This window comes from Neopelma chrysocephalum, unplaced genomic scaffold, assembly GCF_003984885.1.
Source record: "Neopelma chrysocephalum unplaced genomic scaffold, ASM398488v2 Primary Assembly neopelma1_281, whole genome shotgun sequence".
Classification (NCBI taxonomy): Eukaryota; Metazoa; Chordata; class Aves; order Passeriformes; family Pipridae; genus Neopelma; species Neopelma chrysocephalum.
The window spans coordinates 1,011,247-1,027,660 of record NW_020897943.1 but is presented as its reverse complement, the minus strand read 5'-3'; the positions used below and the strand labels follow the sequence as shown (position 1 = coordinate 1,027,660).

General features: G+C 44.1%; 1 protein-coding gene across 1 annotated transcript in view; it reads right to left on the bottom strand.

Annotated features, from left to right (window-relative positions):
- Positions 1 to 16,414, bottom strand: part of PLA2G4A (phospholipase A2 group IVA) — a 61,743-nt gene that overhangs the window by 28,243 nt on the left and 17,086 nt on the right. The window contains exons 3-6 of the mRNA XM_027704510.1: positions 14,254 to 14,402; positions 10,875 to 10,988; positions 8,013 to 8,050; positions 5,531 to 5,672 (exon numbers count right to left, since the gene is read on the bottom strand). Coding sequence (XP_027560311.1) covers positions 5,531 to 5,672; positions 8,013 to 8,050; positions 10,875 to 10,988; positions 14,254 to 14,402 — 443 coding nt within the window. The remainder of the gene's footprint in view (positions 1 to 5,530; positions 5,673 to 8,012; positions 8,051 to 10,874; positions 10,989 to 14,253; positions 14,403 to 16,414) is intronic.

The following is a 16,414-nucleotide window of genomic DNA, read 5'->3' as shown; positions in this document are numbered from 1 at the left end:
CTCAAATTTACCACTACCTTGCAAAAAACTACCAGAAGTAAAAGGAATTTATGTGGATCTGTACAACTCCTCAGCTACCAGGAGAGAGACAAGTAGACATGGCGACATCATATTAAAAATGTATCTACAGGGGTTTATTTTCTACTTCTTTCCTTCTTACTTCCCAGCCTGACTTCAAGGCTGTTCCCTTCCACTGCACAGTTTCCCCGAGTATCTAAAAAGAAGCAAAATCAGACAAAAATTCACTTGCTACCACTATCATGTGTTTTGGCCTAAGCATGGGGCCCATCTGGTTCCCGGTTTCCAAAACCCAGAAGAATTTTCCAGTCTTCAGTGGTAATAAAGTAACAACCTCTTGGTGGTTACTAAGCATTAAAAGAATTGCACAGCTGGGCAGAAAGGCCCTATCTGATCAAACTGGTAATCTGTCAAAAATCTCCCTGAAAGGCAATTTAAGGTGCCAATAGATGGGATTAGTTATAAGAACAGATCCATGTGACTCCTGAGTTCTGGCCCTTTCTCCAGACTCCACACTCCAAGCCACGGCACTCCCTGGGGACTGACAACACACTGTCACAAGGACATGACCATGAACAACAACTAAGGAAGCTGAGAGGCTCCCATTCCCCCAAAACTGCTTATTCTTGATGCAGTAATATTATTTGATCACCCTCATAAGTGTTAGTAATAGAAACCACAGGTATTCCCTGGCACCAGCACTCATCATGAAGCTCCAGAGATAGATATCTATCTAAAAAATGACAAAGCACAGGTAAGGATTTAGATGTGCCTGTTTTGTTAAGCCAACACCCCAATAGTGGAACAGCTGCTTTGAACAGAGAAGTAGAGTCAGTAATCACACCTTTAATAATATACCTTAGGCTCTGAAAGCTCTTTACAACCACTGCCCACTCAACCTGACCAGACACATCCCAACAGGATGGAGATGTTGGTTTGCAGGTGCAAGCCTGGAAAAGGTATGTGAGAGCACTTCCAAAGCACCACTGCTCCACCACTCTGCTCGTGGGTGAAGAGGCACAGGCACAAAGGAAAGTCTGAGTGTTCTTCAGGATGCAGAGAAATCCGTTATGGAGATGAGCAATGAACGGTGGGTGAGGAGAGTCACCAACATCCTGACTGCAAACACTTCCTGTAAGCCGGATCCATAGGAATTCTGGGCACCACTGGGGAGGGTGGAGATACCGAGGGGGACGTGGATCAAAGAACCGTCACAGAATTGTTAAGGTAGGAAAAGACCTCTAAGATCATCACGTCCAACTGTCAGCCCAGCACCACCACCACGTTCACCACCAAACCATGTCCTCAAGTGCCGTGTGGTTTTTGAACACTTCCAGGGATGGGGACTCCACCACCTCCCTGGGCAGCCCCTGCCAAGGCCTCACCACTCTTTTCCAGCAAGAAATTTTCCCAATATCCAACCTGACTCTCCCCTGGCACAGCTGGAGGCCGTTCCCTCTCCTCCTGTCCCTTGTTCCCTGGGAGCAGAGCTCGACCCCCCCCCCGGCTCCCCCCTCCTGTCAGGGGGTTGCAGAGCCAGAAGGTCCCCCCTGAGTCTCCTTTGCTCCAGGCTGAGCCCCCCAGTACCCCTGGGCTTTGCACAGTAAATAAAACTTTTAAGTGAGGAAAACAAATAACTGAAGAGAAGCATCTCCTGCACATTTAATTCATTTATTTCAGCCCACTGAATAAAGTTGACTTACAGCATAAGTCAAGTGATGAAGGTTCAGAGTCCTTTCCTGCTTTGCAGAGGAAACAGGCAGCTTTGTTAAGGCAGCTTTTTAGCTCCAATTCAGTTTCCAACATGTTTAAGGGCATGAAATGGTAAAATTTGAAATCAAACACACCAATCCTACAAGTTGCCCTCTAGGACAAATAGGGCAGAGGCAGGGGGAAGTGGTTGCAGCCAGAGCACATGGCGCAAAGAACCAAGAAGCCACCTCACAACTGAAGAAGGGAGAAAAGAGAGGATACCAAGGCACCCACACTCCTCCACAGACATGCCCTGAACCCCAAGTCCTTTGTACAGAACCAGTGAAACTGGGGCAGAGGCACTAAATCCATTCCAGCACATTAGTAAATTCAAACCAAAAGGGTAAGTGACTCATGTGAAAGTGATGCCATGAGTCAACAGCAAAAAAGGGAATTGAATCCAAAAGTCTTGGAGACAAAAGCCCAATGCTCTAATCCCTGGCCACACCACCACCCTCCATGGCTGTGCCCATTTGGGAACCACCAGAACCACCTACAGCTGGCCTGCACAGCACAGTGCTGAGGGACACAACTAGTTCTGAGCAAAGCAGCTCAGATATCCTCCAAACACACTCCACTGAACATTTTAACAACACAATGTTTTGTCAATACATCTGTACTGTTTTAGAATCCAGGGGACAATGTACTGTGTGGACTGGCTGAACACCATACATAGAACATCAAATCATGGAATGGTTTGGCTTGAGAGGGACCTGAAAGCTCATCCAGTGCCACCCCTGCCACGGGCAGGGACACCTTCCACTAGCCCAGGTTGCTCCAAGCCCCATCCAACCTGGCCTTGGACAATTCCAGGGATCCAGGAGCAGCCAGAGCTTCTCTGCCCAACCTGTGCCAGGGCCTCCCCACCCTCACAGCCAAGAATTCCTTCCCAATATCCCATCTAACCCTGCCCTCCTTCAGCTTTATCACTCCAGGCCGTTGTACAGCTCCACTTCAATCAACAGGCACCTCATCTCGGGTGCTGACTGCTCCACCACCAAACTGGGCAGCAAAATGGCAAGGATTGGGAAACAACTTCTGTTTTAAGAAAAGCAAGCCCTGAAAAAGGCATCTCAATCTTATCTTCCAGTAATGGAGCAAAAAAGCTGAGCCATATTAAATCTCGTTTTTGGGAATGAGTGATGCAGATGTTTTTATTCAAATGCCCCGGAAACACAGTGCACAAAGTCTGAATGCCTGTGGTGGAAAGAAAATGCCATAGGGCATAGAAATGATTATTAAAAAATTGTTCTGCAAATCCAGCCACAGAGAGCTGTATGATTTCTTTAAATGATTACAGTATCTTCAGAAAACTGCTCAAAGCAAGAAAAATTATAAAAATAAACTGAGCAATAACACAGGTACAAGAAATCTCCTCCTCTGTGTTTGCAGAATGTGCCGCAGGATTAAGGAGGGAAATCTGGAACTAGTCACTTCCCCATCCAGGGATGTCTAATTAATTAAGAGGTACTGAAGTCACTCAGCATCCCTGCAAGGCACACATGGAGCTACTCACTGAGGAAGCAACTTGGGTGAACTTTGAGTAAGTGACTTGTTTAAGATTCACCAAGACTCACAGACAGTTGAGACTACTCAATATGTCTCCTGACTTCATGTTAAGACTCCAAACATCCTATAAATCCTCCTGCTATCTTCCACCTGTAGCAATAACAGTACAACTACAGTTAAATTTGAACAAAAAGAAGTTTTTTAATTGCTAGAAGCAGCTAAAAATTATGACATGTCAGCTTAGAAATACAGGCTTGGCATTTGAAAAATGGGAGGATCCCACTGCCTCAGTCCTTCCTGGGGTTGATAAACCTACAATTACTGCCTGGAAAGATGCAATTTAACTGATAAAACTTCAGTATTTGAGGCAGTGAGGGATACCAAGGGAAGATGAGGACAAAAAGAACATGAAATCTTACTTGGCCTTTACAGTAATTCACACACCTCACCTGAGGCCCCGAGTATCACTCCAGTTCTAACTGGATCCTGGCAGAATATCCACATTCTTTCTGAGAAAGGGACTATTCTGCTATAGAATAGACCAGTGTCACATTGACAAATACCTACTCTGGTAAGATCTGGATGTGTTAAGATAAAAATAACTGAAGTGAAAATTAAGAAATCTTGAAAATGTTCCTTCACAATACAATTTATCTCACTACAAATAAAATATGTCCAATACTTGTTAAATTCTTTCATCTTCCTCAGAAAGCTCACACAAGGACCGTTTTAAAAAGCAAGGTAGAGTTGGCAGTTCAAAAGTATACAACAATAAAACATTTACCACCTGGTCAAAACTTCATAGAAATTTAAAAGGAATTCTTCAGTGTCAGCTGCAAGAGACTGTCAACATTCTGCACAAAATGCACAAAAGGAATCAATGGCAATGAATTAGTCAACCCAAATTAATTCACGGACTCTGCTCATTGCTTGACATGCCCCACATACACACAGTGTTTCCATCACAATTCTGGGAGCAGAGCAAGGAAGAAAGAGGAGGATGGAAAAGGTGCTACAAAATCAGTGGATCTGTACCAGGTGTCTGCTTAATTAACTCTAAATAATGCAGTGTTTTATAAAATCACTGAAGACATCAGCAGGGGCTGGCAGCCTCCCCCTCACTGTGATGCGAGGCCCTGGCACAGGTTGCCCAGAGAAGCTGTGGCTGCCCCTGGATCCCTGGAAGTGTCCAAGGCCAGGTTGGAGCAACCTGGGCTAGTGGAAGGTGTCCTTGCCCATGGTAGGGGGTGGAAGGAGATGGGCTTTAAAGTCCCTTCCAACCCAAACTATTCTGGGATTCTCTAAGTCTCTAATGTGTGACCCAAGCCACCATCAGTACATCAGGAGCCGTTGGCTTCATTTCCTCTTGGCTTGGTACAGAGCACCAGTGTGCTCTCGTTAAAGCTGCAGTTCATCTTATCAAGGAAATAAAGTTCACAATCCTAATCCAATAAAATGGGCTAAAGGAAAAGAAGAAAGAAAGAAAGAGAATAAAATAATTTCTAAGGTGATTCTAAAATTAAACCAGCTCATTTCCTGCCTAATCTTTTAATATGAAGGTCATACAGCACAGGCTGGGTACTAAGCATGCAGGGGCAGATTCTGCCTTGGTTGAGTGCCCACAGCCATCCCAGGCTTCTGGAGCAGCAGATATTTCACACACCCTCGAGGCATTCTGCAGATGGCAATCTCCCCTCAGAGCCAACACCTTCACGAAGCATGGAATTCCAAGGGGAAAAGTTAGAGCAGCTTGTTTAAGGTGCCAGTGCAAATGAATCACAGAATCTCAGAATGGTTCGGGTGGGAAGGACCTCAAAGCCCATCCAGTGCCACCCCCTGCCATGGGCAGGGACACCTTCCACTAGCCCAGGTTGCTCCAAGCCCCATCCAACCTGGCCTTGGACACTTCCAGGGATCCAGGGGCAGCCACAGCTTCTCTGGGCAACCCGGGCCAGGGCCTCCCCACCCTCACAGGGAAGGATTTCTTCCCAATATCCCATCTAAGTCTCCTTTTTTAGTTTAAAACTATTCCCCCTTGTCCTTAAACATTAATCTATAAATTTAGAGCCAAGAAAATATTACTGTCCAGCCTAAATATTGCATGTTCATAGAAGAAAAAGAGGTTTTTCCACTTCTATAACTTGTTTTCACATCAAACCCTTCCACCTCACACACCTCAGTCACTCCTCTGAAAGGCAAATGCAGCATTCCAAAGGTGACACTAAACTTGGTGTGAACTCTCCAGACTTACATCACGGGCAGTGGTCAAGTTCTTGCTGTTTTCCTCTCCTAGGAATGATTTGATGCTGTGCATGATGTTATCTCTCCTCTGCTGCCGAAATTTCTTCTCCTCATCACACAGGGCCATGCTGAACCGGAGATCTGTGGAAGAGCTGGTTTGCAAAAGAGACAGGCTTTAACAAAAGGCATAATGCCAGAAAAGAATTCAAAGTATCACTCTGGGCAATGAGTGGAAGTAGGCAGAAATTCCTTATCAAATTTAATAAGATGAAATAAATTATATTATTCGTGCAATAATTATACTGTTCATGCTCAGATGTTTCCATGGAGTGACAGATGCAAAGTACAATGGAATACTGTGTCTTTAAAATATGAATTTTATATAGAACTCATTAAAAAACAAATAAATACAGCAAGTGAATTCATCACTCATATACAATTATAATCTACAGCACAAATTGTACTGGCAGGCCACAGGAAAAACTCAGCCCTTTTCCCCAGCTTTTTCCACACTGTGCTCTCAAACATGTACACAAGGCTGTGTAAAGCCCTCAATGTTGTATTTAAATAAAGCTGCAACTTCAGCTCCCACTTCTCATTTCAGGTATCAAGGCAGGACGAACGGTCTGACACCCCATTTGGACCAGTTAACTCCTCACTGAGCCTGTGCCACTCCAAGGGTTTGAACCCAGTCACCTCCCAGCAGAGGAGAGGGTATAAACCCCTCCTGCTATCCACCTCACTGAACTTCCCATCCTTGTAATCATGAAAGCACAGAATATCCTGAGCTGGAAAGGACCCACAAGGACCATCCAGTCCAACTCCTGGCCCTGCACAGACACCCCAACAATCCCACCCTGTCCCTCAGAGCGTTGTCCAAACCCTCCTGGAGCTCTGGCAGCCTTGGGGCTGTGCCCACTGCCCTGGGGAGCCTGGGCAGTGCCAACCACCCTCTGGGGAAGAATCTTTCCCTGAGATCCAACCTGACCCTGCCCTGGCACAGCTCCAGCCCTTCCCTGGGTCCTGTTGCTGTCACACAGAGCAGAGATCGGATCTCCCCCTCAGGAGGAAGCTGCAGACCCTGATTTACTCCTATTTACTAAGCTAATTATTAGTCCTATTAACTTTATTATTAGCTTTCCTATTTAGTAAGACAAGCTAAAAACGCTTGCTGTGCCTACTCTGACACATTAGGTACCAGGCAGCATTTGCCCAGTGCTTTATGAAAAACATACAACAGTGAAATGGATCCATTTAGGCTCAGATTCGTCAGACTTCTAAAAAACTTACATAAAAAAAGTCATGGGATTAAGAAAAAGAGGGAAAAAGGCTGCCTAGAAGCAACATTCCACAAAGATATATATGACACTGACTCCACAGTCTCCACGCATATCAGAATAGCAGCAGAACTGGATCAGACCCTTTAGTTTAACATATTCCAAAGCCTAAGAGCAAATGGAACCAAGCATCTTCTGCTTATTTAATGTCAGAGATAAGAAATACTTGTAATGTTCAAAGCCTGGATGGTTTAGGGGTGGTCTCAAGGCCCACCCACAGCTGCATCTTTCCCAGTACAAACCAACGAGCAGAAATTATCCCTGGGGGATGTTTGTCAGTCTCCAGAGTCATTAGGAAAGAGGGCAATGCTTACAGTGCTCAGTGCTGCTATTTATAGTTACACATAAAAAATGATTCTTTAAATGCCTTGCTCTCAGAAATTAATTTTTAGACTTAAAATACATTTTTCTGATTATGCCTCAATGTGATTTTTGATCTTTCACCAGGATGGGTGAAGAAAGAGGGAGAAAGACAGTTGGAGAGGGGGAAAAAAAGGGAAAAATAAAGGTAGGCATCTGCTGAGCCTTACATGTGGTGAAATCCTGGCCCTAAATCTTCACCTTTGCCTTCAGCACCGTGTGGTATTAACATTTAAATACAATTTAGGGGCAGGTCTGTAAGGAGCAGCCATATGAAAGTTCATGTGGGATGTAAAGTTCCCAAGGAAGGTAAAACAATGAGGATAAAGCTGAACCTGAGGTCTGTGGGTTTATGAGAGGAAAAAGCCCTTGAGAAGGAAGGCATTTAACAGAAACCAGTGTGAGAGATTCACACAGGATGGCCTTGGACCTGTAAACATTTGGAAGGGTCACACTTGTTATTCCAAATAATGGTGTTTAGCCAATGACAGAATTACAATGTGAAAATAAACCTGGTTTAAAATCTCCTCACTTTTACTTGGTATTTGTATGCTAAAACAAGGAGGTTTTGCCCTCTCTCTAACATGTTTTTAAGCAAATCACACCAGGCATTTGTGGGATTCTTGGGGTTGTCCTGTGGAGGACCAGGAGTTAGACTTTGATGATTCTGTGGGTCCCCTCCAATTCTGGATACTCCAGGATTCTCTGAAAATTCTAATGAACAGATTAAAATAAAAAAATAAAAAAAAGTGCTGCTGACACATTTCCCACTTTTTTTAAATAGGAGATACTCACCATACTTCAAGAGACAATTCCAAAGTCATTTCTGTGACCTAAACAAAAAAGATTTAAATACAGTTACCCCACTTAAGAGTTAAAAAAACACAAACACACCTGGAACATAATCTATTGCCATCAGAATATTCCTTTAAATCACTTTTTTTAAAGGGAGGATATTTCTGACATACATGAATGAGTTTCTTTCCTGTGGATGTTTTTGTGTTAAAGCACAACAATGTGTTTCCAAAACACACCACTAGCACTGCATCCAGTGGAAAATGTTGCTCAGGTGCTGACTTCCATTCATCAGATCTCACTGCCTTGGCTTTCTTCCATTGATAATCCCTGGCAGAGCTATTCATCTTTGGCCTGAAGGGATCTAATTCTCTTCACCCACTTGTGATTCTTCGCTTCTCCTGCCACTGGTTTCCCAGTTCTGAGCAAACTTCATACTCAGCCTGGGTCTGAAACCCAGACCTGTGAGGGCTCTGTGTTCCACACGAGCCACCAAGTGCCTTTCCACAGTCAAATATGCTTTATTTATCCATCAGACACGTTGCATACAAGTTTCTGAAAGATGCAGGAAGTGTCGCTACATCATGATTTCACTTGCAAACCACAAGCTATGGCTTGGTCTGCTCTGCCTTTCACAGAGCCCTTCAAGGGGTTGCCTGTAGGCAAAAGGTTAAAAAAATTATTATTGAAGCATGTCAGGCACAATCCAAGAGTAGGAGCTGCTCGAACTAAGACAGAATGGAGAGGCATTTTCTCCTCTCTGAGCAGCTTCTTACGCAGCAGCCACCTCGGTGCAGCCTTGTAGTAACAGACTCAGTGCCTATTTTCACTCTCCTCCAGCTCTACATGGATTATTCCTCCTTGTTTGTGGCACGTGACCACCAGGAACAGAGCTAGAACCCCCCAGACTGAACATCTGCAGGGCATTCAGAGCAGGGAAGGGTCTGGAGTGCAAAGTTGCCTCTGGCTCCCACATCCCAGTACCTGCCCAAGGGCCAGGAACAACCTGAAACCGGAATTGCAAATGAACAGGGAGGTGGGAGAAAGAAGAGGCAAAGGGATAACAAAGGGAGGACATGAAGGAACAGAGTGAAGAGTCATTTAGGAATCACTTCAAAGGCAGGGTAACAATTACATTATTCCCCCCACCTGACATTACTAAGTTAGAAAGCACTTGAGGAACCACACAGTGATCCAATGCTTAAAAAATATGTATGAAACAAACCCTTGGAGGGAAACATTCCAATAGGGAATATCATACCATTTTCTATAGCTTATACAGACTGCCACAGAAATCTCAGGAATACATGTTATGTATTCATTGTCTCCATCAGGCTCAACCTGACTTCATGTTCCCTTACTATTTGTTTATAAATTTCAGAATGTATTTGGCTTTTTTTACACTGATTTTTCCCCCTAAAACTCTCTACCAAGCTTTGCTGAATGTTGATGAGAAGTTAAAGCCGACGTGTAACGTGGGAAGGCCTTGTATTACTGGAATGAGCTTTGTAAACTGTGCCTTCAAAATGCATTCATCAGCTCTTTCCCACCACCTCACCTCATGCCTGGCAGAACCAGGGCCTGCACTCGGCCCACACTCTGCAAGTCCAAGAGTTACTGAAGCATTTAGTTATATAAATATGCAGAAACTTCCAACAATGCAGCAATTTTAAAAAGAAAAAAGAAGAAGGGCATCAAAATTCCAACCACCCTCAGGCTAAGCCAAATTAAATGCTAAATCTTCTATATGAAACTCTCTGGTTTCCAATAAGTAAGCCTTAAACCAGTTATTTGCTGTAAGCACACTTTTAAAGTTATGTCACACGGGAGAAAGCAGAGCAGTCACAAATCAAGACCTCTGATCATGTTCATGTAATAAACCTCAGCCCAAAAGAGAAATGCAGACAGCATTTGAAAGGCATGGGTTGGAACTGGATGAGCTTTAAGGTTCCTTCCAACCCAAACCATTCCATGATTTTAATACATGCAGAACAAGCTCAATTCCAAACAGATTTGACAACAATTTCCAGGACTTACTGTGCAGGCAGACAATCCCTGTTGAAGTGATTCCATCTGGTTTGCAGACATGTTTAAAGAGAATAATCCAATTACTGCACTTCTGCGTGTTAACCAGGTCTGTGTTACAACAAGCCACTCACAGAAAGTGAAACATGTAATAATGAAAGAATTCCTGACAGCTTTGTGGAAGCCACAGGCATGAGCAGGAGGGGCAATGCACTGACCAGCAAACCCTGAGTAACCTCTTACACTAAGGCCACAAAACTAAACTGCATCAAGTGGAGAAGGAACTGGTTCAGCAAGAGAAAGTTTCAAATTAGACTTTTAAAGAAGATTCTCTCAGCAGGGATACACAAAACAGTAGCATTGCTTTCCTCAATTCTTCCCTCAGCAGGGCTGTAAGAAGATAAATACAGTGCCTTCAGGGTGACAGTGAATGCTTAGAAAACTTCAGACCTTTCAGCTTCAGAGCAGGGTATGCAGAGAACATCCCTCATCTGAGATGCCTCTGTGTGCCCCCAAATATTCAGCTATTTACTGACGGAAAGGCTGCCATCCTTACCCCACAAGATATCCTAATCCCTTCTGGAATTTGTAAAATAGCTGGGTATTAAGAAAGAACATAAATACATAGTACTGAGGGAGACTGATGGGAACAGAAACAGCCCTGGGTCTCCTTCCATCCAGGACTGAACATCAAGAGCAGGCCAAGGGTTTTCCTTACACTCCAACAAAACCGTTCTACATCCTGGTCTACACAACAGTTCAGGTGCTCTTTGAAGAACCTCCCACCCTGTTCAGAGCTGCCCCAACAAAGGCCAAGTCATGAATGTCCCAACTTACATCATTGAAAGTCAACTGGACCTCCTTTTTTTCTCCCAGTTTCAGAGAAGAGATGGGAAATGTGGATGTGCCGAGAGTCTCATCCATAACGTAGTTGGCATCCATGAGAGTAACCTAGAAAAGACAGCTGGGTATTCAATTCTACTCCAATAAATCCCTTTTTAATGCCATAAGAGTAAAAAAAAATATTATATGGAAAAGGAATTGGCTTAACCCAAGCCAGTCAATGCCCAGTGCCAACAGACGTTCTTTAAAACAGAATAAACTCATGTCCAGTGTAGGTGGCACCTCCAAGGTATTCAACTGGAGGAGTACACCAGGATTATCTGCAAAGGGTTTTTCATCCAAGCACCTTTCTGTCAATAAATCTCACCATCTTTCTAAGCAGGCATAATAACTTCACATTCTACATACAAAACACACAATTACTTCAAATTTCCAGTTAGTAAAACTTCCCCATGGAGAACTTTCCATAGTTTTCAGTGTGATAGACCAAAAAGCAAACTTTTCACTGAAGACAGAATCCACACATCCCGGCCTTGGATGTACAGACCAAGATTTTTAGATAGAATCCATACAGAATATGCCAAGTTGGAAGGGACCCACAAAAATCATTGAATCCAACTCCTACACCCCAGCCTTGTGTGTACAGACCAAGATTTTTATAGCACTGATTTGGCAAAGTGTGCAGCATTCCAAAAAACACAAAGCTTTTCTCTGTATCCGGCCAGACCTTCAAGTCTCTTCCCTACTCTCCATGTCAGAGCACATACCTTCCAAAATGTGATAATCTCCAAAGATGTCTGTGGATACCACAGAACACCATCCCATGCTTTTGCTCTAATCCACGTGGATCTAGGTCTGGCAGTCTGTTTTTTTCCCCAGGGGCTGCCTTCCAGCCCTCAAGTAAGATATTCAGAAAGCATTTCAGTCTCTATTAAATGAGTTCTTCAGACTCCTTTGACTTACGGCTTTTTCCACTTTGTGGAATTATATCTTCTAAAATATCATATGTTTGTGGCTTGGATCATATCTTTTGCATTAAACAAAAGGAATCAAGATACAATCACTTGATGCTGCTACATCTGGGTTCAGCCTCTTCTCAGCTACAAAGAATCTTCTTCATCATGTGCCACAAGCAACCCTTTGAAATGATGAACTGTATTTTAGGGCAGAGCTTATTATTTTAATGGCATCTACATCCTGTTTCCTTGTAGAACTTTACTCTGCAATCTCTGAGCAACTGTCTCTTAAAACCAGCAGGAGAAACTTCTCAGCGGGATTTTGAAGAGCTTCAGAGGGAAAACTGCATTTGGGATAAAGGTGTAGATTAAAATAATCCATGGAGTCACAATGATTGTGGAGTCTCCGTGAGCTTGGGAATTCACAAAGAGGCTTTGGGTGGGGAGGTGGCTTTACAGATTGGCATTCTGACACTGCACTCCATGCAGAATCCAAAGGGTCTTGCCCACACATGAGCAGATCCATAACTAACCATTATTCCATGGTATCACCTGCTGTTTGCTGACCAGCAACAGCCTTCAGTTATTGTCAAGTTCCATTTCCAATTTCTACTTACAATCAATCTTGTTGTGTTTGTGACTTCAATAATTTTATCCTTTCAAAACCCTTGAACAAAATTCTGTACACAACAAATTCTAACACTACTGGGGAAGGTGCCTGAGGATAAGGGAGGGGGTAGAGGATGGCCCAGGTTCTGCGCGGGGGGCCCAGCAATGGCACAGGAGGAACGGGCAGGAACTGATGCCCAGGAAGTTCCCCCTGGACAGAAGGAAGAACTTCTTTGCTGGGCAGTGACCCAGCACTGACCAGGCTGCACAGGGAGGGGTTGGAGTCTCCTCCCTGGGGATATTCCAGACCCCTCTGGACACAATCCTGTGCCGTGTGCTCTGGGATGGCCCTGCTGGAGCAGGGAGGTGGGACCAGATGAGCCCCTGTGGGTCCTTCCAACCTGACTCATCCTGGGATTCTGTGACTACGAGCAGAATCTGACCCAGTCTTTATACAATGCCAGTAAACCCAAGGAATTTTCTTATTTTCTATTCCTCAGTTTACCATTTTGCTCATCTTTTGAAGATCTTGAGAGGTGCTACTGACCACATCAATTATTTAGCCAGCTGTAGCTCCTGCAGATCCTCCAAAAAAGCACAAGATCTGCAAAAAGAGGGGTAAAATTCTTTGCCCCAGAGATTCTGCCAGATTCCACAAAACTGAAATTGAAACAATTTTAGTTCCCATACTGCAACAAAGCCAGATGAACCCAAGTTCTTTTCTTCCTGGCTGTTTCATGAAGAAGCCAGAATCATTCCACTCTTTTCTAATTCCTGCTATCTATTTGCCTGACTTGTTCTTAGAAGATTTCAAACCTTTCTCAAGTTTTCTGTGGCCAATTTGCACCTCTACAACTAAAAAAATCTGGTAAGAATGCTCTCAGCTGACTGTTGCACCTGACCCAGCTGGTAGCAGCTGTTTTGGGTGATCTGCTTCCTGCGGAGCTGTAGTGGAGCCACTGGGAGTCCCCTCAGATTCCCTGTCCCTGGTGCAGGATGTACACGGCAGTCCTTCATGCTCCACTGGGATTGTGGAGCCTGTCCCTCTCCCCAGAACACAGGGAGTTTGTAGGAAGCATAATTCCATTTCAGACCCAAGAGATGATGGTCACAAGGCCAAGGAAAACCTTCACAGGCTACAGCTCTGCCCCAGTTGGCCAACTGAGACTGAACTCCATGAGCCTGGCTCAGAAGACTGCACGTGTCAGGGCCATCCCCCGGGAAGAACAGAGCTAACAAAGGACCAGAGACAACCTTAAATGCTTGCCATGCCCACTTATAAAATACTTAGATGTAACACTCCCCTTCTGTACACAACCTGGAAAGGTTTAACACCCCGAGATTAAACGGTGGCTTAACCAACAAGCCTGCACATGGAGTGGTCCCCAGAACAGCACTGGGTGGGCTCCCAGCCCTTGGCTCCAGGCATGGAGGAGACAGCAGAACCACACTTTTGCTTTCTGTCTCCTCAGGGAAAAGCAAAGAATGGGCAGAGACTTGACTTTAGCCCCACCTATTCCCTGTCTGTAACAGCTGAATCAGTGCAGGAAGCAGGGAGTAAATGATGGCTGAGGTGAGGAATAGTAAGTACTATCCCTCAGGAGCAGTCCAAGAGGTGACTCACAGGCATGTCTTATAATGACTCTCAAGGCTACTCCTTGAACAATTCAACTTACACAACCAGGGCTAAAAGAAAAAGGGGGAATCTTGAGACAACAGATGCCACACACGCAAAAGCTGCTGTGTTTCACCTTTCCAGGCACTGTTCCCTTCCACCTTCCCAGCTGCAGCTCGGCCCTGGGATTTACCTCAAGGACATTCTCCAGGTTGGGGTCCAGGATGAACTCAAAGGTCTCGTTCCACACGGGGTTCACGTCGTTGTTGAAATGTTTCGTTCTCTTCCTGCAGTCGGGGGCGGTCGGGATGAACAGCTCCACGTAGGGGTCTGGAGTGTCAACTGCGGGGCAAAACAGATGCTCAGGGCAGGGAAAACTCAACTTTGGATTGTAATAGTTGTTAGTACAACTATGGGAAACCACAGATCACCTCCTGGTCTAGGACAGAGAAGTGTGCAGCTATATAAGTTACTTAAATATAACAAGAGGAATGATACAATGATATTAATCTCCCAAAAAGAAACAGGAATTGGGATTTAATAGAGGAGGAGAAAAGCCTTGCACAAACAGAATGGCACTAGGACTGAGTCAAGTTTATTGGGAACATACAAACAACTGCCAGGCAAGTTTTTAAAAGTTTTTATTTCTTCCTCTCTTTCTAGCCTTTAATTTCTTTGGCTTGTGCCACACAAGTAAGTATTCCACAAAACAGTGAAAACAAGCAGTTTGATCCAGAGTTTTGGATCTTCTTTCACCTTTGCTGGTTTGGGAATGATGGAGGCAATCAGTGTGCTGCAGGAGAGCTGTCCAGATGTGAAACCACTGCAACCACCACAGCTTTGGGGAGGTCACCACAGAACCAAGACCTTATTTACACAGGATATTGAAATAACAACCATGCACAGCACTGACTGGAAACAGAGATATGGCAACTACAGCTGAGCAGAATTATCAGGGGGAGAAAAGTACACATTGACAGAACCCATCGGATGTGTCTAATAATAGTCACCCCTGAGAGAAAGGAATGCATTCCTGGCAGCCCTAAAAACCCACTTTCCAACAAGTCAAAGCTTGTAGTTTTTTTCTCTTCAATGAGGGGTTTTTTTCTGTCAAATTAGGCCAAGGCTCATGATGTCCTTCATGGTAGATTTTTCTAAAACATTGCTCAGATTTCAAATCAAATCAACTGTCTTTGGGGGGGGAAAAACCACAACCAAACAACCAAAAAAAGGGCTTTCTGAAACCACTCAGGAGGTTTGGAATACATACCCAGGCAAATTCTATTCAATTTTATTCTAGTTGAACTCCTCAAGGAGTTTAATTAGCCAACTGCTGCTGGTCACACTGCCCCCTGAATAATGAACAAGCTGCCCTTTACAGTTGGGGATCAGCGTGGGAAGCCTTAAAATAGCAATCCTTGTTACCTCCTAAGGAGTTATGGCTGATCTTGTCTCCTTTTTAATGTCGGGGGAACAGGGGGATCGACCCCCAGTCACCTCTCCCTGGCAGATGTTGCAACCAGCCAACTTCTACATTCTCTCTTTTCAACCACCACACAAAGTTGTGCCAGAAAGAAGGGAATCGAGGTCCCTTGAAACTAAACACCCACCAAGTCAGAAGTGACAAGGTCTCATCTGCTAAGTCTGGACATCAAGCATCACTTTGGCAATAAACACACACACTTGTTCTGCCAAGAGACTGAACCTGGCTACAAAAACTTGGGTTTTTACACAAAATCACAGTGCTGAACAGAGTTCTGGGCAAAACGTTCCTCTCCATTCAGTTTTTCGTGTCATTACACGAACCGCCTTATGTTATAAAAATCTAATTTTTTCTTATAAGTACAATCCCCAAATGGTTTCCTCTCCATATTCAAAACCCCAAAACACATGGAAATCTCAGACCTCTGGCATAGAGATGCCATTACTAACTTCCTATCAGGCTAAACGTAAGGCAGAGAACAACTAAACTTAGAAAAGTCAGTCTTGGTAGTTCAGCATTGACAAGCCACCCCCTCACCTCCATGCCTTTATTAGCTTTTAACCCAAGGCAAAGATTTAATCATCTGCCCTTTCATGTTTCAAAGTTTATTTTGAGCTATTTTCAGTTAAGAAAATGAAAATCTATTCTTTTGTAACTTCCTTCTTCAGATGAAGAGAAAAAATACGCTGGAACACTGCATGCTGTGATTAAGATATTGCTCTAAGCTATATTATATTAATCAAAATCTTAATCCTTATTATTGGATGGGGACCAAAAAGCTAGATACCAGCAACCTGGCAAGTAACAGAAAAGTTCACTTAACGTATTTCAAAACATTAAAGTTGTCAAAGGCAGATTAAACAGTGTGTGT